General features: G+C 44.2%; 1 protein-coding gene across 1 annotated transcript in view; it reads left to right on the top strand.

The window, feature by feature from the left end:
- The first annotated feature begins 3,780 nt into the window (after positions 1-3,780).
- Positions 3,781-25,804, top strand: part of PPM1H (protein phosphatase, Mg2+/Mn2+ dependent 1H) — a 128,534-nt gene continuing 106,510 nt past the window's right edge. Inside the window, exon 1 of the mRNA XM_072361525.1 lies at positions 3,781-4,155. Within this exon, the coding sequence (XP_072217626.1) occupies positions 3,920-4,155 (236 nt within the window). The 5' untranslated portion in view covers positions 3,781-3,919. The remainder of the gene's footprint in view (positions 4,156-25,804) is intronic.

Below are 25,804 nucleotides of genomic sequence, written 5' to 3'. Positions count from 1 at the left end.
ATGAGGTACTTGCAGTTTGGGCCCTGAAGCCATTTTAAGGATTTGTTCAGCCTTCAGCAGGACTTCCCACATCATGCTCTCTGGGGACTGCGTTGGGTCCCAAAGCCGTGGGACCATCACACTGACCATGCTCTGATGGAGAGACTCTCTGACCTTCAGCCCCAGACATCTCTCAAATGGAAATATCAAGTGTGACATAAATATTGACTGGAGGATGATGGAGTAGAAATCAGCTACGGCAGAGGAAATACATCACTCCAAGTACTGCTATTTATTTTTAAATTTACTCGGTGCTCTTGCTTGTGACCTGCCAAGAGTAGGACTGATGTCTTAATAAGAAGCTTAAGAGGCATTTTCCCCTCCATACCAGTGATGCCTCAGGCACTGTGGTTCTGCAGGGTTGTTCTCCAGGGGTAAACAGCTTCCTCAGGCTGATTAAGGGTTGCATGGTACTTCTGAAGAGGTAAGAATAATTTCATTTATCAATACGTGACACAGTGATCTTCCTAAGAAGAGTCACATGCAAAAATAAAGCTTCAAGTGCTTTTCATTTGGTGGATTACCTGAAAAAAAATAAAATAATATAAAATCATTAAACACGCAACTCTTTCTTCAAAACTGTTTTTTCCTGCTCCTAATTAAGCCAGCAGCATAGTTTACACCTGTGGACACTCTGTACACAGGCAATAATACCAACAATACATTAGTTCTTGCCAGCAGAAACACTTTATCTCACATCAGACCTCCTTCTGCTCTCAGAGTATTTGGGAAGTCCTTGGGAATTTTCCCATTGTTTTTAATCACAGCATGAAAAGCACAGTAAACAAAAACTAAAGCAAGCAAGCAACATTAGGCATAAACAATGTACAAGCAATGAGGAATCACATTGTTGGAATAAATTCCATAGTCCGTTCTGCACAAGAAACACAAACATATGGCCTCAAGTTGTGTCAGGGGAGGTTTAGGTTGGATACCAGGAGAAACTTCTTTACAGAAAGGGTTGTTAAGCACTGCAATAGGCTCCCCAGGGAGGTGGTTGAGTCACCATCCCTGGATGTGTATAAAAACCATTTGGATGTGGTGCTCAGGGACATGATTTAGCAGGGGGTTGTTAGAGTTAGGGTAGTATGGTTGGGTTGTGGTTGGATTCAATGATCTTTAAGGTGTTTTCCAACCTGAGCAATTCTAAGATTCTATATTCAATGGCTTGCATAGTCCGGTGCTGTTCACAAGACAGTGCCCCAAGTACTGCATGTGCTGTAAAAGAAATATATTCTATATCATCAGAAAACAAGTAAATGCGTTGACTCAACTTTCATTAGTTACTTCACTAAATACATCTCCTTCTCAAGCACTCCACATGCTCAAAGCCAGAACCAAAGCCCATGTGGAAATTTCATATACCGCAAATGTTTTTGGCTTTTAAAGCAAAGTTTGTCACAGTCCTTTAAAAGGTGCCCAGAAGGGCTGTGCTATCTGCATCCATGCATGCTGAAAGCTCCCGAGGTGTGGCAGGGCCCGGCCAGGCCGGCTGCTGGGCCCACTTCCTGCCATGGGCAGGGCTTCACCTTGGGCTCAGCAGTGAGCAATGACATCTTCTTTCCTCAAAGAGAAATGAAATCCAAGCATCTTTACACGCTCAGGATGAAAAGGTCACACTGTACCTGCTTCATCCGTACGGCGTTCTTGTGTCAGAGGTAAACAGCCACAGAATTTCAAGCAGCATGCTGATCTGTTTTGAGCAGTGAGCTGTTAAGCTGTCTCCCCATATGTCTCACCTGAGCTTTTCCTTGTCATCTTGCAGAGATAACCAGTTAAACTCTAACAAGCCTATATATATTCCCTTGCATTTCTCCCTCACATTTTGCACAAAATGGTGGGGCAGGAAGACAAACACTCATTCTCCCAAAGCTCTTGTCAGTAGTATTTGTTGAGGTCATGTGTTAACATACTGCACAACTCAGTCAGCGGGCACAGCTTATCCAGGAGTACGTGTAATAAGCTGAGAGGAACTCTACTTTTACACAGAAATTAGGAGCCTCCTGAGGGCACGTGTCCAGTTCTGCTCATGTTCCTCTTGTCATTCCTGCCTCCCTCAGACAGCAGTCCGGACAGCACTAGGGAAACCATCCAGCATCCAGCAGGCAGGAAAGGGGTTATCCTCAGGCATCAGGGGCTGGCAGTGAGCTGGGCTGGGCACTGGCTGGTGAGGAGAGCAGCCCAATGGCTCCTGGTCACCTCAGAGTTGCCTTCCTCTGTCATATATGGATGAGGTGCCTGATACAGCCCTGAGATAAAGGATCCCAAACCCATTTTAACAAACTTTCTGTTTTATCTTATTTCTTTTCTTTAAAGTAATGACTGCTGAAATATCATCAGGAAACAAAACAAACAGAAAGGAAGAACTACACGACATCCATTGTGCTTTTACCAACAGGTGAGTTATTAATGTCAAGCATTTTTTTATCTAAGAGTAATATACTGTTTCTCAGAATATCTCCCAGCCTTGGAAACTGTTAAAGCGGAGATCTGAATCATAACCTCCAGCCTCCCAAACCAACATGTGTATCTTCGGGGATTATTCTGGAGTATTTGTCCAACTCTCTTTTCAGTATCATAGAACACATTGGTGATACCTGATTTCCTCCCGGTTCTCTAAATTCATTCACAGACAGCTCTGTTATTGAGGCTGGGAACCGTTGCACAGCCCTGCTTTCCTCATGTCCACACACACAGCACAGGGACCCCGCTGGAGCCCAGCTATCAGCACACTGATTAATAACCAGAGATGGAAGCAAGTCACAGAACTCAGTCCCCACCCTGTGCCTGCACTTGGCATGCACTGTCTGGTTCTGGCAGGAGCCAACGTGGCAGCAGCTGATCCTCCCACCAGCCCCACTGTGACAAACCTGCATTTCCCTGCTCAGCACCACTGCAGCGCCACCCTCACAGCCGGCTGTTCCTACCCCATGTCTGCTTGCAGGTCACACTGCCTTGGGGTCACTTACAGCTCTCAGGAGCACTGCGATGTAACAGGGCACATATGCAGCCACGCTGCAGGGGACAGACCTCCTGAGCGCTCTTGCTGACTTCTTTTTGTCACCATTTCCCAAAGCTTGGCACACCCAAACTTGCAACCTTTCCATGCATTTGGGTGGCCGCCCCCGGCAGGAGGTCTGCCAAGGCTTTGGTGAAGAAACACGATGTGGTCAATAGGTCACAGCTAAGCAAGAGAAGCTTACAACTTCCGTGTCCTCTCACAGTTGAAAACGGCCAGGCTCGCCCCTTCTGTGAGCATCCTCCTGCTTTGCGACAGCACCTGGCTAGGAACGAGATATTCCTGCGGGCTGCACAGCATCCTTGAAGGCGCGAACCCCAGGGTGGAGATGCGGACCCGCCGGCGGGCGGATCAGGACGCGCTTTAGGCCTCGTTCCACCCCCACCCCTCTTTTTCGTAGCCAAGCCTACAGCCGGAACGATCCCCTCGGCGTGTTTGGGGAAGGGCCGGAGGCGCGCAGCCCGCAGGTAACAGCCCGCCCTCCCCTCCCCGCCCCCTGCGCGCCGCCGCCGGCAGCGGAGTGGCTCCGCCCGCCGCGCACCTGCCGCGGGCCGCCCCCGCCGCGGGAGGCGGGCGGAGGGTGGGGGCGGCCCGTGCCCGGCGTGCGCCCGGAGCCCGCGGGCGCCGCAGGAGGAGCAGGAAGCGCCCGGGCGCATCCCGCCGCGCTGTCACATGACTCAGCAGCCGCCGCCGGGCTGAGTTCAGCCGCGCCGGGAGGGGGGGACCTGCCGCTGCCGCAATGAGCCCGCGGCCCCGCGCCCGTTGATTGAGCCCTCGCGCCCCGGCCCGGCCCGCGGCCCCCGTTGCGGAAGCGCGGCGGGGCCGCCGGCGGTTCGCCGCTCCTCGCGCTGCGGCGTTACTATGCTCACGCGGGTGAAGTCCGCCGTGGCCAATTTCATGGGCGGCATCATGGCTGGCAGCGCGGGCGCCGAGCACGGCGGCGGCGCGGACCTGCCGCTGCGCTTCCCCTACGGGAGACCCGAGTTCCTGGGACTGTCCCCGGACGAGGTCGAGTGCTCCGCCGACCACATCGCCCGCCCCATCCTCATCCTCAGCAAGGAGACGCGGCGCCTGCCCTGGACCACGGGCTACGCGGAGTGAGTTACGGCCGCGGGCAGGTGGAGCCCTTCCCTTCGGCCCTTCCTCCGCCTCCCGCAGCCCCGCGGCTCGGCGTCCCGCTCGGCGCTTCCCGGCCGTACCCGGGCGGAGCCGTCCCGGGCCTGCGGGGCGGTGGGAGCGCCCGCGGTCTCGGCCGCGGCTCCGTACCTGGGCGTGTGGGAGGCGCGGAAGGGATGGGGGAGCGGCGGCTGCGGGAGGGCGGCGAGAGCGCTGGGGGGATGGCGACCTTTGGTACCTGGGCTGCGGCGGAGATGGGGAACCGCCGGGAACGGCTGCGCTCTGTCGTGGCTCGGGGACAGAAATCCGTTGGTGGAGCAGCTCGGCTCGGTGTGCGTTTAACTACTTCCCCCTGCCCGTGAGCGTGGGCCGGCCGGGGGGCACCTTCGCGTAGCCTCGGCCGCGCTGGTCGGGACCAGGTGTAGCCCTGAGCACACACGGCCGTGGCTCGTCACCAGCGCAGCAGCTGCAGGGCGGCACACGTCCTTGCACCTGACTCCGTATCAGCACCTGGCGCTTCCCCTCTCTCCCTCCCCGCCCCCGATGCTGAGAGCAGGGCTGAGGGATGCGGCTTCTCTCTGCTGCTGTCCTCAAGTCTTGACCATTCCTGACCCTCCGTGTCACTCCAGCTGGCATCGTACCGAAGTTCGGCTGGCTGAGCTTGTCCAAGATGGTTTGTGTAGGCATCGTCTCTTTGGGCATAAGTGAATTCCTAACAGAGCTACAGCAAAAACTGGTGCTGATGAGTGATTGCTAGCTTTATTTAAAAGGTTCGTATGAGTTGCTGCATCACTGGGGACACCCAAATAAGAGGGGGGACTTACAGGAGTTCAAATAGGATTGTTCTCCTCAGATCATTAGAACTGAATGTTTTACTGAGCAAATTCCCTAGGAACTCTAAGTTTAAACGTTTAAAAGTAAGCTCTAATTGTTCTGCTACTGTAATAGCCCCTGAAAAGCAGTTCTTTACCAAAGCAATAAGTGCTGCTATTCTTAGCTTGTGCATGGAGCAGTGGCTCTTGGTGGGTGGCTGTGGCTGCAGGCTGAGGGCCCAGGTGTGTGCAGCTCCACTGTTCACAGCCTGGGAGTCCATGAGAGTGCCAGGATAGTTCTCGCATAAGTGTTCTGCTGAGCTTTGAGCAATTGAGTGAATTGGGAGATATAACTAAGTTACGGACCACCATTCCAATTGCTATCTGTGTGACAAGAGATCAGCCTTTGCCTTTATCACCTAGTTGTTTCCCTTTTCTTGCCTCATCCCCTTCTGTACAGCCCTGGTTGCAGTAACTGACTTCTGCGTTGACTTCAGTGCTCTCAGAAGCACTGTCAGGCTGTTCCCAGGCACACCTGTCTGCACTCCAATGTGGGCTTTGGTTGCAACCAGAAGATGTCAAAATGCTTGCTGCTCTGCAGTGAAGAAAGCAGTACTGCCAAAATTACGTTATAAGCCAAAGGCAAAGCAGTGCCACAGACGTAACATGCAAAGAATAAGAAGGAGATAAGGGCAGAATTGGGTTTTCCCAGATCTGACATTTTTTCCCTCCATCCTCCCCTCCTATCGAGCTGTTCCCAGGCTGTCTGAAAGTAATTGCAGGAGTTACTTGGAGGTATATTTTCCAAGTGTCTGTTTTTGTTTTGGAATGCCTTTGAATTAGAGAAAAGAAAAGGGAAAATAGCAGGAAGGTCAAATTATTCTTTTATGTATTTTTAAGTTTGTTTGCTAGTGGAATGTGGGGGAGAAAGTACTTGTATACTGCTAGTTAGCATTGTGTTAGCATCTATATTAAGGAAACTAGCAGAGCAATTGCCTTCTTAGTGCAGCATAAATGAGCACTTGCAGGACAACTAGGGGCTTGATGTCCTCGCCAGTGGCTTGTGGTATGGGCCCAAGGCAGCGGTTTGCTGTGTTGCAGCAGGAGCTCTGGGCAGTGAGTTCCTGACTCCTTGAAGTTAAAGAGAGGTTTGTTGTAGGCTTAAGAGATGGAGGTTGCATCCTGGAGAGAGTATGTTCTGCCTTTGTTTTGTGTTTGCCAGCTGTGGTGGGCTGTGCACACAGCAGAGTTGGAGGTGAAGGATTTACGCTCCATGCCCAGCACTGGGTGCTTGTCTTGCTGTCTTTAGAAGGAGGCTCTGTCCAGAGAACAGGTGCTTCGGGGTGAGAACTGGTTCCCATGCTGTAACTAAAGCAGTCTGTGTCCACAAAATAGGTCATTTTTTCAGGGACTTTCTTTTGTACTTTTGGATCCTAAGGACGGGGGTTCCTTCTCACCTTATGTAGAAAAACCCACCCTGTTGTTTACTTCTCCTCTTTAGCATCTGTGGCACATGCCTATTCTCCAGCCCTGTTCCACCAGAGCAAGCCCTGCTCCTTCTCCTCCTTCCTGTTTTCTTGCTTTGCTCGTACTGAACTTCATTGTAATAGATATTTTTGCAATATTGCTCATCCATTTCATATTTTAAGTAAGTTTAAAAATAATTTATCTTTGTGGTATTAAGCAGTGAAATGTAAATTAGCATTTAATTTATATTATTAGCTTCCCCTCTTTTAGTGGTATAATCATTATGCATAGCATGTAGGCAGGCAAATGAAATCTTCAAAAACATATTTGGTGCTGGGATAAAAACATCGCCACTTCCTGAAATTTCAGTAGGGATCCCACAGGGATTTGGCTTTGCTTAGTGAGCAGACTGAAAGCTGTCTGTCGGAACATCTGTCCTTCCTCCTGTTATCGCATGGAAGACCTGAAACACCAAAGCCCAGTTCATCCCATTCTACAGAGTGGCAAAAGGCTGCTGGTAGATATTTCGAAGAAAGATGCTCTTATGCCACAGGCACTCTTCTAGCGGTCAGCAAACTGGGTAGAAACAAATTAAGCACTGTATCCTATATCTAGTAAGCCTTTAGATTGTCTTTACAGGTATCGTTTCACTTAGAGATACTTTTTGAATCAAGGGCATCCCTAGCATAACTGCTGAATGTGGTTAGCTGATACGTATTAGAAATGGCCAAGGGAGAGAGCAGTCTGTTAGCAAACATTCCTTTAAGTCTGCCTCTAATCCAGGCGGGTGGGGGGTTGGGGGTTAGGGGGGAAGGGTGTAAGGAGGCTTGCAGCTCACTGCAAAGTGATTTATTTCAGTTGAGGAGAGGGGATCCTGTCTGACACTGCGTTTGCTCCTTGCCCCCTGCCCTCTGCAGGCAGCTGTGCTCGGGGGCTGTGGGGCTGCACCATGAGCTGCTTGCTGAGCTACTGCTTGGATTGCCCTGCTGCCGTGAGGAATACTTCTATAGCAGCTTTATGTGCCGATTCTTAGTGTTACAACCTTGCATAGCTTCTGCTAAGCTGCCATCAGCCTCAGTGCTGGACTCTGAAAGCGTAGAGGCAGCAGTAGGGATGGAGTGTGTAGCATTAGGCAGCTTAGATAGCATTCACCCATGTCTAAGCATTGCTTTTCACCTTTCTGTCTATCTTGTTCCTACCTTGGAAGAAGAGCATGAATGGGGTGGAGCAGAGCCTTCCCCTCCTGTCTGATTACAAACAGCATGCAAAATGATTGATCCCAAATTGGCAGTTGACATAGAAATAGTCTGCCTTGTTCTGGAGAAGTCACAGTGCAACTGTAACTGAATGACATTTTGTGTAAGAAAAGCAAAACTTGAGCCATTTCTTTTTTATCTGTTTTGAATGTGAACATTCATATCTGGTTGTCCAGAACTCAGTGCTGCAATTGCTGCTCTAAATACTGAGAGTCCTTTGGTGGACTCTAACTTGCTTTTTCTGTATCACGTGCTTTCCTCTCTGTTCCCTAGTCTTACCTCCCTAAGGTCCATTTGGAGGCTAATATCAAAGGACGCTATTAAATGCACTTTAGACACAGGATTAAGTGAAACGTGGAAGGAGTCTCAGTCGTGTCATCTGTGCCTTTTTATGCAAAGGCTTGTTTAGCTTTTCTTCTTAAATCTCTGAATTACACTCTAGATATCTGCACGGCTCCGAGTTATAATAGGTAAGCAGAAAGTAGGCTTTTGTGGTGTGTGTGTGTGTCTTGGCTTTATAAAATCAATTTCTTACTCCAGCCGTGCCTTTTGCTTGATGAGCCACAAGGTCCAGGCTCTTTTTTCCATAATGTTATATTTCAGAAGTCTTACAACGCTGTGGTTTCCCTGCTCTGCAGGCATGCAGCAGCAATTACATTTTCTCTGTGGTGTAGTGACTGCTGACCCTTAATGGATACAGAGTTGTAGGTGAGATATTATAGCTGTGTCCTGCAGCATTATAACCAAGGTACATTGTTAAAGCAATACCTTAAGTTGAAAATGAAGAAGGGAGAAAGGAAGCTTATGGATTTTTTTTTTCCACTCTAAGTATGGGTTGTTTTGTAAGGCTGGTGATGTTGCATCATGTTTTCTCGTGCTGTGTTACTTAGCTTATAGGAAATGAGTGTACATGAGAACTGTGCGAAGGCTTTTTATTGAAATTGTTTGAGGGGTCTTTCGGTCATCCTAAATTTAGGTTGTCACAATCAAGCCAAAACTTGTTCAGTGTCAGGGTTAGGAAAACAAAGAGGTAGTTTTTCACCTGAACATCGAGGTGGGTGAAAGCTGGGAGGTGGGATAAACCAAAGCAGAGGAATTGCTTGTCCTGAGTTGGACAGTATATCAGTGCTGGAGGTCAGCACAGGTCTCACTGCTCCTCATCTCTTATCCTGATCCCGTTGCTGGCTGTTAACAAGCGAGAGCTCTGCGGTTGGCATCCGTGAGTTGCAGGTTAGGTTCTCCTTTCTGGGAGCCTGCTTTGGAACCGTCAGCTGGGAGCATGACTCATCTCTGCATGTAAACAGGTTTTTGTCTGTGCTCTGTTTGGTACAAATATCAGAGGCATAACATGCTCAGAAGGAGGAATGCCTTTTTTGTCTTGTTCTGTTTGTCTTTTTTCTTCAGGTTAAACACACAGAAATAATGAATTACTTTCCTTTAAACTTCTTAAAATTTTGTTTGCTCTTCTCTGTGCCTGGATAAAATTATCTTCCTTTATTCTTTCTGTAGTTCAGAACACACGGCTGGGTAGGACCTGATGGATGAGCTAAAAATTCAAATCCCATCTGTGTACCTAAAGTAGGCTGAATGCTCTTCCTGTGAATGAATTATTCTTTTATGCATAATGTAATCTTAACTTTAATATACATTGCCAAACTTAGTTAAACCTGGACCAATAAAAAACAGCCTACAGGAACCTCATGGTGGTTGTAAGAGCTTCAGAAATCCTTCTCCCTGTGTAAGGGCTTATACCATAACATTTAATATTTATGTAATGCCTCTAATTTGCCAACTGCCTTGCAAATAATAATTTCAGAATAACCTCAGAGAAAAATGTACTTGTGCAAATGTTCTGCTTCCTCAGAGAAAGAAACTGAGGCAGTGAAGATGAGCGCTGGTGAGGGGGTGTGATATGCACGTGGAAAATATATCCTGAGTTCAAAGCTGTGTGCTTGGATGACATGATTTTTCCTGCTTTTCTGTGCTTGGCTTTTCCTATGTGGTCGCTGATTTCTTAGATCTAATGGGGAGAGGTGGGGGGGAGAAAGGCTAAATCATGTGCTCTGGTGTTTCTAATGTTGTCTGAATTGCATGCACGTGATTCCCAAAGAGGCAAGTAGGCAATCCATCCACTGTGCTGCCTTGTGCCATTGGCCTGTAGCTGAGGAGCAGTGCTGTCTGAGGAGCTCACTTGGTCCCAGTTCCCAAATGTAGAGGGTGCACCATCAGCATTCAGTGGACACTTCATCTTGGCTCCTTTGTCTGGAATACAGCTACATTGCTCAGGAAGGTGCATACCATAAAGAAATGTGACAGGGCTTTGCCCCTGAGGGTGGGCCTCTTTCAATGCATCAACGTGATCAGATGAAACATGCTCATATCGACCTTGAAAGGAAGGGGAGCTGCAAAGCACAGCTATCCCTGTGATGGTCCTGTGATTTATATGAGGAACAAATATGTTTTGTGAGTCTAAGGACTGGTCAGTCAGTTCTGTGTTGTGCTACATCCTCTAGTAAGACTCTTCATTGAATTTGGTGCTCTAAAATCTGGGAAGTCTTACTGGGCAACTCCAGCTCCATGCTAATTGTGCTTTTTGTTGTTTCTTAACGAAAGAGAAAGTGAAGCAGGAGGAGGAAGGTGGCTTGTAAGACTTGGTTCCTGCTTGGCCAGTTGCGCTCACTAAGTGGATTTTGTGTTCAGGATGGCTGCCTGTAATGGATGCCAGTGACCCCTGTAGTTTCCCTGCTGCTTCATTAGGTAGAGTACAAGAGGTCTTGGTTTTGAGTGCTTGGTCTATGAAGCTGTTAAGAGCTGCAAGAGAAAACCCAGCTCGTGTTCTGTCCTTGCAGCCCAAACCCAACTGGTGCAGGTGTCTGTTCTCCTCATTTTGGATCCATATTTGATCGTTTGTGTTCATTTCATTCCCTTCTCTATCTTTTGTTAAATACCAGAGGTTGTATTTGCAATGCACAAATGCTGCGTGGCCACAGACTTGAGCATCACCACAGTCATCTTTCCAGAGCTTCACCAGGAAAGGCAGGGATTGAATTTGTCCTTCATTGTGGCTTTTCTTTGTGATAACACCCTGATACCATGACTTGGTGCAATCAGACCATCTTTACTCTTCAGGGAGTGAATTTCCCAGTTTGTTCTGTGTCCTTTATGGCCTGTTATGATAATTTCTACTCTCCGAGTTCCCTGCAGAGAGGTGAAAGAAATCCAGTTCCAGCCAAGCAGATCTTTTTTTAATCATCTTGGCCAACACTGATTCACCGAGGTTAAGTATTGTCTGTCTTTAGGTATGTGTTAGAAGCCTCCTTGGAAGCAGGTGATTTACAGTGCATTGTTGTAATGTTGTAAAATATCCATCAAACAACTATTGATATGGTCTCTGGTAGAGTCTCGTGTTGGAACTGTGACTGAGAATAGGTCATCAGCTCTTGGTTTGGACAGTGCTCTGTCTTAAGGGGTAGTCTAAGGAAGAAAAAGAAGAAATTGCCCCTTGGTTCCTCTGTGATCTCAGTATCTTCAGCTGCAGCAGTTTACCATGTGATTGGGTCTAAGCTTTTGTCTTGTTGTGTAGGTGTAATATTTAGAAGTGTAGCCCTATAGACATTGCTTCTTTGAGTTTGGAGTCTTGTTAGATTTTGGAAGAATCATTTTTAGTGAAGGTCATCTAGTCTCTAAGTACCACTGATTTTTATTTTCTTATCTACCCCTCCCCCCACCCCCATTCCCCTTAATTGAGTGAAGTTGCTGTTTATCCGTGGTTTTGGGCTTTTCTTTTTTAATGGGTCATGTGGAGGAGAAAAAAAGAAGCTGGAAGTCTGAGAGTGGTAAGGAAGCCTTCCTTGTAGTATCAAGTGAGGAATAACGCTCCTGAAATGACTGCAGTCCCCAGGGTAACCACTGGGAGTCAAGTCCTGCCCAACGGTTGCAGTTCCTGATCCATTTTGAGGTGAGATCTGTCGTGTTCAACACTTTACATCCTGCATGTGTAGGGCTCATTGAGCAGCGCAGATATGCTCAAAAGTCCACTTCCCTGCAGCTCTGTTCGTTTTGGTGGCTGCGCAGGGGGTTTAGTGTCCCTGAGAACCCGTTAACCTCCAGTACAAGTGTCTTGGTATTCTGACTCTTTGATCTTAGTTTTTTATTTGTTAGTTCAGCAGGATGTGATGCTTTGCAGAAGCTTGTGCATTAAGACTGGGTTCCTTGAATTACTGCTTATAAATGTGTTTTTTTTAGAACAGCATTTTAGAGAAAGTGCCTTTTCTTCCAAGTCTCTTTTAATGGTGTTTGTTTCAGGAGCGAATACTAAAATTTGCTGCTGAGGTTGACTCTAAAACTCTGTTCAAACTAGTTCTTGTTTCTCTTTGCTGCACTTATTTGTAGATATCTTGACTGAAAAAGGAAATAAGTCTTTTATTTTTTTTCCACCCATTTCTTTCCAAGGGCTTACACACTGGATCTTAGTTCAAGCCTGTAATGTTTTCCCTTCAGAAGTTCTAAAAGCCATAGAGTGAGGCCTGTGCTGCATGTGTGGCATTGCTGGGAATGTAGTATGCCTTTTGATTCAGGTGTTTGGGTAGGTGTTCAGAAGTGAAAAACAGTGATAAGAAAGCTAACTTTAATGGATAGTGTTGCTTAAATCATCACATACATCATAATGTCTTGAGTTATTGGTCTGAAGTGAACCATTTCCATTTTGTAGAATATAAATCAAACTTTTCCTTCATCTTTCCAAAAAAAAAAAAGTGATATTTTCAACTGCTTTCATGTATCTTTTGAAGATGAAAATTTAAATCAAGCACATGTGCTATAGGCTGCTATTTTCAGGAAGTAAGACAGACAAGAAAATGTAGACCACCACTTCTTTAGGCTGGGGCTCCCTCCGTGTACTTCTCAATGTCATTTTAAGGTCTTTCTGTCCCACTCCAGTAGTGCAAAGCTGGGAATTACAGCCGAGCAAGCGCCTTCTGCAAGCCCTCCTGCATAATCCACTAAAACCCCAGGTCTGTGGATTGTAATTCTATTAGCTGTTAATCAAATGAAGTCAGGAAGAATGCAGCTGGCGTGCAGGAATGTGGGAAGTTCCCTATCTCAGGCTGTAATCCTGCTTTTAGAGGAAAAAAAAGTTATAGGCTAATGTGATTAACTGTAATCCCATTCTTGGTTGGTTTGAGAGAAATGCCTGGTGCCTACATCACCAGCTAGCTCTGTGGAGCACCCATAGGGTTTCTGTGGTGGGGCTGAGATTTTGCTACTCAGCTGGTTGGCTTGGGGAAAACAAGCAAACAAACTTAGCAGCAAGAGAGAAATGAACTCTCATAGCCAGCACTTAGATTCCAGTCTGCGTTTAGGAATCTGAAACAGAAAGGATGCAAGTGGAAACACAAAATGAGCATAATCCTTTTAGGTACCTATATGCATGTATAAATATGGGCAAGAAACAATTTACAGGTAAAACTACACATTGCTCTTTAGAGTTTTGTAGGCCCCAAGGTTTACATTAGGATCCTGTTATTTGCTAATATGTTATTGCTGCTGACAGAACTGGTATTCTGGTTTATTTAATGCAGACAAGGGAAAGGACTGTCTGGTAATAAAGCTGCAACTTTGTGTTGGAGTGAATGAATGGCCTGGGGATTTTTTTTTCCCACTGGGGCATGTGTTTTTCCTTTTAGCGTTAAGGGAGCGTTAAGGGAGCGAGTATGCTAACCCCTGTTGAGAGGTTGGTATGAGGTGTTAGAAACCTTGCTGGAGAGGGAGAGGTGGGGCTCTTCATAAAAAGAATAGAAAATGCCTTTGCATGTATACTGTTGGCCCCAGCGCAAGTAATGAGCTGCTCTGGAGGTAAAGATCGTCTTTTTGCTGTGCACAATGCAAAGTGCAACCTAAGATCAAGGTCTTCCAAGGCTGCATCATTTGAAGGTTGGTTACTGTCAGCTGGTGGCCTTTGGGAGCAGGGGGCTCCCAGCACTGCCATTACCGGGACTTGTCCTTGTTTCCAGGGGACCTGATGGATGAGGTATGAGGTAGCTGTGGGAGCAGGCAGAAAAATGCTTTGTACACATCTTGTTCATTGGCTGGACAGATTGAAAATGAGTGTGGCTTGGAGAAGGTAGGAGGTGCGGGAGAGTTTATGCTGCAACAAAATACTGTAATGCACATCCAGTCACCAGCTACAAATGGTCGAGCTGGTATTTGGAGAGGTTGTGCCAGACTGCTTTCTTTACAAGTAAAAGTTATGATATAGTTTAATTACAGTGCTTTTGCTTACAGTTGCTTATAGACCTGAGGTTCTGTGTATGCATTCCCTCGTTTCCCTCTACTGCTAGCAAACCTCCTTAGGCTGTCATGTATACAAGTGACCTTAATCAAAACAAAACAAAAAACCCCCACAAAAACCAGAACTATCAGTTAGTTGAAGAGAAAGGTTTTGTTCTTCTTCGCTTTTGAAACTTAATTGGGAAGAATGAAATTGGAAAGACTAGGTGAGTTAACTAGATGGATTTAATCATGGAGAAACATAGGGATGGTCAGTTAGAACAATGTGAACAACTGTTATGTAGGTATGTGGTTTGAAACTACTATTGCCCATCTAGCGTCCTTTAAAGGAACTACCCAAATTAGTTGCTCAGGGAATAGTCCAAAAGCCAAAGAAAATGTTAGAATGCAAAGGAAGTGGGGTGCAATGGTCTGCATTTAAAACACAGTTTAGAATAGAGTTCGTACTTAATTATGGGCAAAACTAAAAAGGAGAAATAATGACTATGGAAAAACAATTAGTAAATTCAGAAGAATTGGGAAACGGGAATAGAAATCAAGCCTAGTAAAGCTGGAGAGAACACTCTGAAGGCAGCTTAAGTATTTTTGTATCGGGGGAAGTTTTAACAGGAATAGAAACATCTATCACGGGCCATAAGCAGTAATAAAAGATGACGCTTCTCTCCAAGTTGGAGTATATGGGTAGAAGTCATTGTGTGAGGATGTACAGTGGTGAAAGGCCACTTCGGTAGGTTGGGGCCTTTTGTTTCACACTGCCCTGAGGTCTTGGATGGGTCAGTGAAACTCATGCTAGAGGTAGGTGTCATGAAAACTCAGGGGCTTCTTCTTCCTTTATGTTAAGGAAGATATAACCTTTGACGCTCTGCTGCTTGGCAGATGACTCTATTAGGCATTAATTGCCAGAAATTGCTCTGCTATGGCTGGGTTCATTCCTTCATTAACCTGGCATTTCTCAAACTTCCACTGGGAACTGCAAGTCTGCATTTGAAAGCAGGGTGCCGTGAAAACTCTCCCTGGTGTGTTTCTGTTAGGAATGACAATCGGTCCAAGGTGTGGGAGAAGGCTCTTCTATGGAGACTGCAGGAGAAACTGAAAAAAGCAGCACAAACTGTACTGAAAAGCAGTATGTAGATTTTCTGCAACGGGAGGAAATTCTTTCTTAAACAGAAGTCCTTTGTAAGGTTGGGCTTGGAAGTCGTTATGTCCACGGTACCTCAGAGAGTAAGATTTTTTTTTGTTTGTTTGAGGATGGATGTGCTTATTTTATGGAATCCTGAAATAAGAGCTTTTTCCAACCTCTCCGCCATCTGATTCTCCATCTCTTTGTTCTTGTACAGCGTTATAGCCAGCATTCCTGAAACCAAAAAGCAGAGGAAATACATATGCAAACAGCTGTCCTTTTTCAGTTCTCTGTCTGGATCTGCCGTTGAGACCCCCAGCCCTCTGGCAGCATGGCGGAGCTGTGCACTTCCACACTGCCCTCCCCAACCTTCTGGGAGTGCCCTAGGGAAAGGACTTGGCAAAAATAAACACACTGCTCCAGTAAACAGTTGAGCATTGTTACAGGCAGGTTACAAGGCTTGTAGCACAAAGGTGTGTGTGAGTAGCGAATGGGTGAGTCAGAAGCATTCAGCAAATAGGTCTGTTTGGAGGAACAGAAAGATTGGCTTGACTTTTAAAATGAAACTGAAGTTTGAAAATTGTTTCCCATGTGAGTGTTTTAACAAGGCCTGAAGGAACTGAGCTATCTCCAGAGAAACAGTTATGCTGGCAAGAAGCACGAAGCAGGCAGGATTTGCTCTCTAGGCAGAGACACTTGCAGTACAAAGCACCTGGCATGGCAGAGAATGAGGGGTGTAAATCGCGTGTGGAGCAACAGTGCATTTTGCAGGAGAGCTCATCTTACCTGGAGTTAAAAGGATGCTTGTGTAGGCAGAGATGGGAGGCAGTGTTATTTCAAGGAGTGGAAAAACATGGTGGGGTTTTCATACAGCAGGCGTGCAGTAAGCTTGTTTGGGAATGCTGCTGCTAGAATGTCTTCATGAGCTATTACTCTCTTACATCTGAAACAGTGAAACATTTTATATATACAGGTAATTGCTCACATGATATTCTTCAGCAAAGTAAGTTGTAAATTAAATTGCAAATAAACTTGGGAAGCTGTGTGTGAGCTGAGCGTTGTAGGAAGTAAACCTGTTGTGATTGCAAACTTGGGAGTGAAAGTTTCATCTTGCTGTAGCTGAAACTGCGTGAAATCTGAACAAATACCAGGGATATAAGAAATGCCTAACACACTTCCATATTGCTGTGTCAGTTGTGATTACTCTTCTGCCAGGACCTGATATGTTTGTAAGAAAGGCCTTCTCTTTTTCCTATGTCTTTTTACTTACTGCCCTGTGGCAGTAAGGGATGGAAAGTTGTGAAAGCTTTTATTTTGCAGCAGTGCTGTTGAGTTTTGTGTGGATAAAGGAGCTGGTGGTAACATGGATGTGGAGTGAAAGGCTGGATCTATGTTCTTCAGCTGGGAAGAGGGGATTCACTGTAGAAAGCATTGGCTTCTCCCAGTCTCTCTATGCATCTTGTAGGAGGTCTGTTGATCTCCTTCCCACAGAGAGGGGTGATGTGTCTGCAAAGCTGACTTCTGTCTATTACTTTATTTGTGTTTCTTATTCAAGAATGAAATATGTCCACCGTTAGAAATTTGGTTTTGAAATCTGAAAATAAAAAACTGGCAGTCGAGAGCTATTATTATTGTTGCTTCATAACAAATGCATACCGTGTGTGTGAGCGTTTGCCTTACCTGTTGGTAGCAGTTGGGAAATGTGTTCCACATCTGAGAGGATAGATTTGATCGGTATGTGTTGGCTGTGACCTCTTAAGTGATAGATGTTTTGAGGATGAAATTATTATGTTGTCTTGAGGCCATTTTAGTGAGGTTCTTAAAGACAACAATCTCACAGTCTGTCTTGTCTGTCTTTCCTCATTCAGATTGCATCTAGCAGGTCTTGGAGGCTGTTTTGTTTTCTTTTGCCCGTTACTTTCTTTTGTCCCCTCCCATTAAATTACTCACTTGAAATTCCCCACTGTTTGTTTTCTGCAAACAGAAAACTTCTAATTATATCCTTATCTACAAGTACTGCCTCTTTAAGTACTGCGTAAGTAGAAAAGCCAGAGTACTCTGCTTCCCAGCTGGACTGATCACCTAATGTGGTTGGTGTACTTTGGGAATTACTCTTCTTTATGACCTTTCATCTTTTTGATTGTGTGGCGAACTGGAGCATAAGAGAGCAGAATTATGTTGGAAGAGAGTTTGTTATCTACTATTATTTGTCAACTTTCAGTTTAAGATGGCCGGCATGACTATGCTGTCCATTTGACTTGCGGAGTGGAGTGTTAAGGGACAGGAAATACGTTACCACACTGATTCCTTTGACCTTGCCAAGCTTCTGACATCCAACCTGCAGACCAAGAAAACTTCTTCCACAAAGCCTGCAGGCAATCAAACACGCAGTAAGATGGTTACGTCCAACTCATGTTCCTGAGGAGAGCCCCACTTTGTTAACTATGCAGCCAGAATCAGAAAAGCAAACTTTGAAGGGATGTTTCCATTACCCCCAACCCGTATTTCTTTTCTGCCATCACTCCTTGAGCCCTCAGAACAGCCATCAGCTTTACTGAAGCCTTCACAAGGCACAGACTTCCAGTGAACAAAAACAATAATGGTGAAACCAAACTGTGTCAGAATAGCACTTGTTCACTTTACTTGTGAATCCCTGAAACCTACTATGCTCTGAGTATGGTAGACTGCATCTAGAGCAGTAGGAGCCATCATGGCAATTGTGTGGGTGACTCTAAAGAGCTGCTGACACCCAGATACTTTCCTGTAGACAGCTGGCAAAGGACTGGAACACAATCTTTTCAGTGGGAATTCATCTTTAGTATATTTCTAGAGTCTTCCTGTCCATTATCTGTTTGTTTTTCCAAACAGATAGAAGAAAACAAAATTTAAGAAAAACTACAAATAAGAACCTGAGAAATCAAACTTGCTGCAGTTCTCCTGCAACTCCATGTGTAATAGGTAATGGTAGAGATACACTTTGCATACATAATGGTAGGGATATCCCTTGGTAAACAAAACAGGTTAATGATGTGGCTTGCAATTATACCTCTCTCCTGCTTTTCTCCCTTGTTTTCTAGTATGTCCTTTCTGTCGTTATCTCACAAGCTGTTGAGACTGTTGACTTGTGTGTTCTACCAGAAAGCTGTTTCCTTCAGATTTTTAATCTTTATTTAGTTTGAGATTTTCTGCATTTGTTTATTTCTGAAGAAATATGTGCGCACCAGAGTGGAAATACTGATCAAAGTTTCAACTCTTATCAGTGGGTCTCATAAAACATGCTATTGCTGTCTGGAGATGCGATCTGCCTTAATATTATTATGATAGTGAGCTATATTAAGCCACAATAAAGAATAAAATAAACCCCTAATTGATTGTTAAAAGAGAAGCATACCATAGACTTACTGTAAGTCCCCTGGAAAAAAGCCAATGGAATGAAGTGCTGCCTGTGCACTCCCAGATGGAGTAGTTAGCAAAAGGTTATGCTTGTGTAAAACTCTCCTAGTCACCCGGAAATAGTTACAATATGAAACGTTTCTGTAGTATTGAAACAACTCTGCATAATAGCGGAGCATCCATCATCATGTTAATTACAGTTCTGAATTCTAGTGGTTCTTCATGTTGGGTGTTTAGATTCTCATTAAAATCATAAAAATTCTGTAACTTCAGTATATGGTGGTATTTGTTGGGAGTGATACGTAAATGGTCCTTACACGTTCTCTTCATGCTACAGAAGGAAAATGCCTATTTTCCTTTCTTATTCTGATATCAGAGTCTGTTTCCAGCCATTGCCGCCATACCTTCTGTTTTTTCTCAGGATCTGGCAGAGAGATGGGAAGTGTAGGAGGACAGGCAATTGATGTTTAATTCTTCATGTTTTCTAATTTATAGTAAGGCTGATTATACATGCATCTAGAGCAAACAGGCATACATGCATATTCTAAATAGAGATGCATTATGATTTTCCTGCTGCAAGCATATACTGTATCATCTTCTGGGACCTCCTTGGTTTGGGTTCTTGACAAAGCTCCTTATTGTGTATTTTCATTTCTGTGCTGTTCTTGCAGATGAGAAAGTTTTGACAGAGATTAAGTGATCGTGTCTTGCTTCTTAGGAGCTTTTGTTGGACTGTTACTAGTTAGTTCAAATCTGGGCTTTTTTATACTGAGTTATTAAAAATGGTATATAAACTAGACAATTCCCTTAAGTGCTTGTGATAATTGAGTGGTTATGTGGTAATCTTATATGAAGGTTGCAACATACTGAATACTTTAAATAATATGTATAACAAATCTATAGTGCTGAGAGAGCATTACTTTTCCTAATGCAAGAGCATTGCGGCTGCTTTGTTACAGGGCTGATTTTGGCTCTTGTCTCTCTTTTGTCCCTAGAGTCAAAGTGTCTCCTTTTCAGAAATGCCTTTTCTCCAGGGACTGAACACCCAGACCAGGCTGATGGGTACTCCCATAGGGCATGCTGAAGGTGCCTGGGCTGGGGGTCTATGCTGAGTTTCTGTCTTGTTATGCATTACCTTTGTTTAGGGTGAAGGTTTCTTGTTTTTCTGTTGGGTATGTGAAGAGAGGAGAGAAGAAACGTCTCCATCTTTGTGTGCAAGATACATATCTTCAATGACAGTGAGTTATTTCTGTATTATTGGGTGTTTCCTGCTGTTGTAATTATTGTTGTATAGCAGTGCTGTCACTGGAGTTACTGCCAGATTGGTCTATAAATCTGCAGAGACTGCAGTTAGCAAGAAAAGTCTATTAAAATAGTACAGAAAGGGTTTCTTTCACTTTTTGAAATTTCCAGATTGCAGAGTACAGGCACTGTGCTTATTGCTGAATAATGTGTTCTGAATACACAGACTATTTTTAAACCACCTTCACAAAATCAGAGGTAGCCATTATGAAAGCGACAGGGACGTACCTAATAGGAATGTTTGTAGGGTAGAATGAATCACTTCCATTGATGACTTCTCAGCTCTCTTCAATGGGCTGAACTGTTGGGGAGTTCATCAGAAGAACAGGGTAATATCCTGCTGCTGCCCTCCTAGGGCACAGGGAGCAGAGGAGGAGACAATGCAGAAAGTTTCAGAAATGAGTTGCTGCTCAGTGTAAGCAGGCAGCACAGAGGGCTTAGAGATTTTATTAATTTGGGCCTTGCTTATGGATTTCAAGTGTCTATGAAAAGACACCTCTCATTCTATGGATGACCCTTTCATACCTCTGTTGTGTTTATAGTGTGCCCCAGAAGTATAGGGTAGACAAGATTTTTGCCTCTGTATCTCGCTGCTGGGGTGGTGGATGGTGTTCTGGTGTTAGCATTCTTTAAAGGATTTTGAGAGAACTGCAGATTGAAGAAGAGAACAGATGAGGTGATTCAAAAGATGGAGAAAGTGCCTTATAGATTACACAGTCTCCTACTATCTCACTGGGCGAAAGAAGAGTGAGAAATGATCTGATTGGGGTTATGAAAATATTTATGGGAAAAATGCATTATTAAGGGACTCGTTTGATCTAGTGAAGAAAGACGGAAGAAAAGCGTAGGCCTGGAAGCTAAAACAATTAATTTGTATGAAGTACAACTCTTCTGTGGGTTGGTAGGTAAATCGAGGATCTACTGGGGAAGCTGATAAAACTCTTGTCTTCATCCTAAGCCAAGGAGTGAATACTCCCCAGAAACCAATGTTTCTGCAAACGTAACTTACCGATGTTGATCTTGAGATATTTCAATCCTGTATGAAGATCTGTGGTAGATTAGAGATCTGACTGAACAATGAGCTTCTCTCTTCTGGCTTCAAAACCTTTTGTAAATATATGTAATTAGAATGCCTATTTTAATAGATGGAACTATTTTCATAGCATTTGTCTATTCCAGTTATCGTACTTGGCCAAAATGGGTCTTTTACACATAACTACTCAGTGTTGTTTATACCACCCTGATTATATTAGTAACTGTGGTGTTGCTTTGCGCTTTCACTCATTTAGAAAGTACTGTCTCTGCTGGGGTTGTAATTAAGCAGGTAGGCAATTAGTTGAGCAGAAGCCAAAGCTCCGAATGCTGTGTGTATACACATAGAAAATTGAAGTGCATGTTGTCCTTGCACCTGGTGACAGAGCTGAAGCAGCCTTTGTTGCCATGCCCCATGTCACCAGCCGTTTGCAGAAGCCCTGGAGAAGCAGTTGTGGAGTGATGCGGTGGCAGCGATGCTTGCAGTTTTACCACTTGCAAAGTGGCGGCTGTTCCACTTCAGTGGAGCGGCAGCCCACAGTCTGAAGCTAAGGCTGAGATTTAAATGTGGTTCTTGAAGATTGTTTCTCAACATTGGCCGGAAAAATACCTCCCTGAAAGGGTTCTTCAGAAGTGTATTTCTGGCAGTTTATGGTTTCAAAAACATTTTAATGAGGGTGCCTGTACTTGTAGTAAATAGCCTAGTAGAAATATAAATGCTCCATTTTCACGTTTACCCCAGTCCTGCTTTGACTGCTAGAAGAACGTTTACTTGTATTATCATTAATTCTGATTAATTAAAGGCAAGCTTTTGCGTCACCCCATTTCCTTCTCCCTTTGATTTCCTTTTTATTCAGCCCCAAGGGGTTATAAAATATCCACCAGCTTTCTGTGGTATCCACATAAATACTTAATTGTGAGGTGCCTGTATTAATAGAATTTCTTGTTCCTTATTTTAGCTTACTTTGTACATGTCATTTAGTAACATGAGCAACAAAAAGGGAAGTCTGCTTAGTGTCTTGTGTAAAGAAAGCAATGATCCCTTGTGAGAAACCATGTCTGACTAGTAGACAATGTCTGTCACCCCTTCCAGATATATAAGGATAAATACACATAGATTCACATACATATTCATACAGATACATTTATGCATGTAGAGATGCACATATTTTAGGCTAAGTTTCCATCAAGATGTGACACATCAAGAGAACTGGATATCTCACGTGTGCTGGGAGCAGAGGAGAAGCCCTTAAGGGCAGCTGCCCACAGGGGCTGATGTTTTAACTCACCTGCTGTTTAGTCTCACCTTCTTTCTATCATTGTAAGAACTAAGATTTTCATCTCCTGTCTTTCTTCCCATTAACTTACTATAGATAATGTTGGAAATATTTTAAGTGGAGTGGGAAGATCCAAGTGCAGGATCCTTTGCTTATTTGCAAATCTGTTTTAAAGTTCAGCTGGATTGTTTTAAGACTGTATGGGCTAGATGAAGTCCCACTGATTTCAAGGACAGAACCATGCTTGATTATCTTTTTCTCCCACACATAATCTACGGCTTGAGGTTTTGCTGAAGGTAATTTCAGCCAATCTTGTCCAAGGAGCAGATCTCTGGTTTGACTACTCACAAGTTGCTTGAAGAACTGTGGCTGCTGAGAGAGATCCAAATTAGATTTTCCTGTTCTGGTGGAAGTTGTAGCAATAAATCAATTTATCTGCTCTCCTTAGCCAGGCCTGACTGTTGGTCTGGGTGGGCACATTGGCCGGTGAGTCAGCACAGCCTTAGCTGGGAGTCACATACAACACAGGTGGACTCTGCCTCTGCAAGGAAGGATGTATAGAAGGAGGTAGAAGTAACCTTAGAAGATCAAGTATTGTTTCATATGAGAGCAGAAGATCAGCTTCCTGAAAGTGAAGGCTCCTGGCACTTCTGCAGTCAGCTCAGCTGGCCTGTTGCTATGACTCAGTTTCCTACACTGTGGGGTCTGTCTGAAGGAAGTAAAAAAATGTTATACTGTGAGCGGGAGGTTTTAATATTCTGCCATTTAGAACTATGTGAATGTTTGGTTTCTTGTTAAGAGTTACTGTATCTCAGTGTTAGCAATAGGGGAGCTTTGGTGCTTGGGGCTTTGGAGCTTTTAGTTTTGTGAAATGCAGAGGGAGACAGTAAAGCCACTTGCTGACCTTCCAGGAAGCATCAGCGCCCCTTGTTACTAAGTATTGATGTGTTAAAGTACAGGCTGGTTTGTCTCACAGAGCAGAAATAAAACATATCAGAAATGAGCGTTTTTAGCACTCCATTGAAGTGTAATCTACTCTTAATGGAATTCTTTTTATAACTTGCTAGACCATGCATTTAAAAATATTGATTACAGGACTTCAGTGGTTCCAAGTGAAAAGATATTTTATATACTACAAGATGGGGAGAAAAGAGAAATACCTATTTTGAGTCTCAAGTTCGTTTTATGGTATTAAGAAAATGCAGAGATTGTGATTTTCCCTTTCCTTCCTGATCAGAAATTAAGAAATGAAGTTATTGAGAATAAAAATTGTAGGACAACAAGTGATAATTGCTTATAATTTCTTCTGCTGAGATGCTTTATGCTCCCAGATGTTGTTTGGAGCACTTAGTTCTGACCTCAGGTATCACCTAACTGCAAACCTCAACTTCTTTTTGTTGTTGATGTTTGTAAACTAACACAGTATGCAAGGAAAATAAATACTGTTCATGCTGGCCTTAATATAAAGACTAAGCAAAGGCTGTGGCAGCCATCATCTGATGTAAAGTAGTGGAATAGATTTGAAAGTTTCATGTTGCTTGAGTTCTTCTGAAGTCGAGATCTGGGGCATGAGGTTAAACCTCATCTCCTCCAGCAGAATCTGTCATTCATGGCATCTCTAAATTTGAGAACGCTATAAGCCTGAAATTATCTTTAAAAAATTCACTTACACCACTGAACTTGAGTTGATGTAGGATCTAAGGCAAAGCTGTTGGTGTGCTTTTCTACGTTGTCTTACTATTCTTAGCCTCTACGTGGAAGTCCTATCCTGGATCTGTTGGAGGATGAGAGTAGCCTTCTTTTGTCATAAGCTACTGAGCTGTGTTGGCTTTCAATCCAGGTGAAATGTTGACTGTTCATTTTAGTTGTTACCCTAGGGTTTAATTCTATGTCTGTCGGAATGGCTTCCCTTTGGATTAAGCTGTTTGAGAAAGTAAATCATTTGGAATACATGCAAGTCTGATAGAGTGTTCGTCTGATATTATGAACCTCTCCTGTGCATATATCAGTAGCTTGCTTTCAAACAGAAGAAAGTAATTCTCTAGATATGGAGCTGTGTTTATCACCTTGATCCATAGCTGTAATGACTTCGTCAAGAATGGGAAACAAGGACATAAATATTTTATTCCTTTGTTACCTGAAAAAATCAGTGCAGATTAAATTTAAAGAAATGTTCTGCACATATAGTAGCAGCTATCTTAACCACTGTACTTTAATCCTCGGTGTTTCTTTTATTTTTTTCCCTAATGGATGCCATTATAAAGTGAGAGATTAATGATGAAATTGGGAAAGGATGTATCGGATCAAAGCTTAATTTCTCAAAGATATACAGCAGTGTCATGTTAATTGTTCTGAAATGTTTCTCTATCCTGTGTCACTGGTCTGGTTCATGTGATGCTTTAGTTTTTCTCGTTGCTTGGATGATGTACCTTGTGGCATGGACTTGAAATAAGTTTGCTGTACATGCTACATTAGAGCCATGTAGCACAGCATCCCATTTGGTGTCTGAATATAATGTGCCATGTTGAAACAGTCATGGTTCTCTTTAACAAACTGAAAGTCTACCATTTTTGTTTTGTGCTTGGATCTCTTTTGTTTCAGTGAATACAGTAGATACACATCTATTACATCTATTGGCATCGATATACATCTGCTTGTTGGAAAATTATTGTGGTAAGATCATTTGATATAGCATTCAAAGAAGTCTGTGGGTAGGGTGTGGCAACATCGATCATCAGGTACTTGGGAATTGCTGAGTTGCTACCAGGAGGCTCTGTGCCATCATGTTCACTCAGGTAGATGATAGTTGTAAAAACCAAAAAAGGAGAGAAATGTAGAGCAGTCACAACATGGGCTTGGGATAAAGGGTATGCTGTACAGCCTGTGAAGGGTAAGGCCTCAGCCCTAACCTAGCTATGAAGACAAGAATGAAGCAGGGTACAGCCAAGATGAGCTGTGTGTGTCCAGGATGTCAGTCTGCACATGCAGTTGTTAGATCTGAAGGTCAGTTTATATAGTCAGCTAAAAACGTAGCCTAATTATATGGTTCAGTGAGAAATTGTGTAGTGCAGTAGTAGCTAGTGAAATCCCATGTGAAGGGAACATGCAATTTGAAAACAAAATCATTGTCTGTAAACCCAGCAGGAAAAAGAAGTGTAGAAAGTATAAATACAATGATACAGAACTTTAAAAGTGGTCTCTGTGCACATTTGTTTTGTTGTTTTCTTTCCAGACAGCAGAGGCTACTTTGTGTTGTGGATTAAACCAGGCAGGCAGCTGAGCCCCGCTGAGCTACATGCTTATCCCTCTCAATGGGATGGAGGAGACAACTGGAAAGATAGAAGTGGTAGAACTCACGGGTTGAAATAAAGGCAGTTCACTCAGTGAAGCAAAGGCTGTGCATGCCAGGAAAGCAAAGCAAGGAATCCATTCTCACTTGCCATTGGCAGGCAGGTGTTCAGCCACTTCCAGGGAAGCAGTGCTCATGCATAATAGTTTCTTGAGAAGACAAATGCTGTTGAATGCTGCCAACACCTCCTTCCTCCTTTTTTCCCATTTTATTGCTGAGCATGATGCCATATGGCATGGGATTGCTCTTTGATCATTCTGGGCCAGCTGTCCTGGTTCTGTCCCCTACCAGCTCCTAGTAGCCCCTAGCTCCTTGCTGTCAGGGCAGTGTGGGA

Source organism: Excalfactoria chinensis, chromosome 1 (assembly GCF_039878825.1).
Source record: "Excalfactoria chinensis isolate bCotChi1 chromosome 1, bCotChi1.hap2, whole genome shotgun sequence".
Classification (NCBI taxonomy): domain Eukaryota; kingdom Metazoa; phylum Chordata; class Aves; order Galliformes; family Phasianidae; genus Excalfactoria; species Excalfactoria chinensis.
The sequence above is the reverse complement of the archived record's forward strand: the minus strand, read 5'-3'. Positions and strand labels throughout refer to the sequence as shown.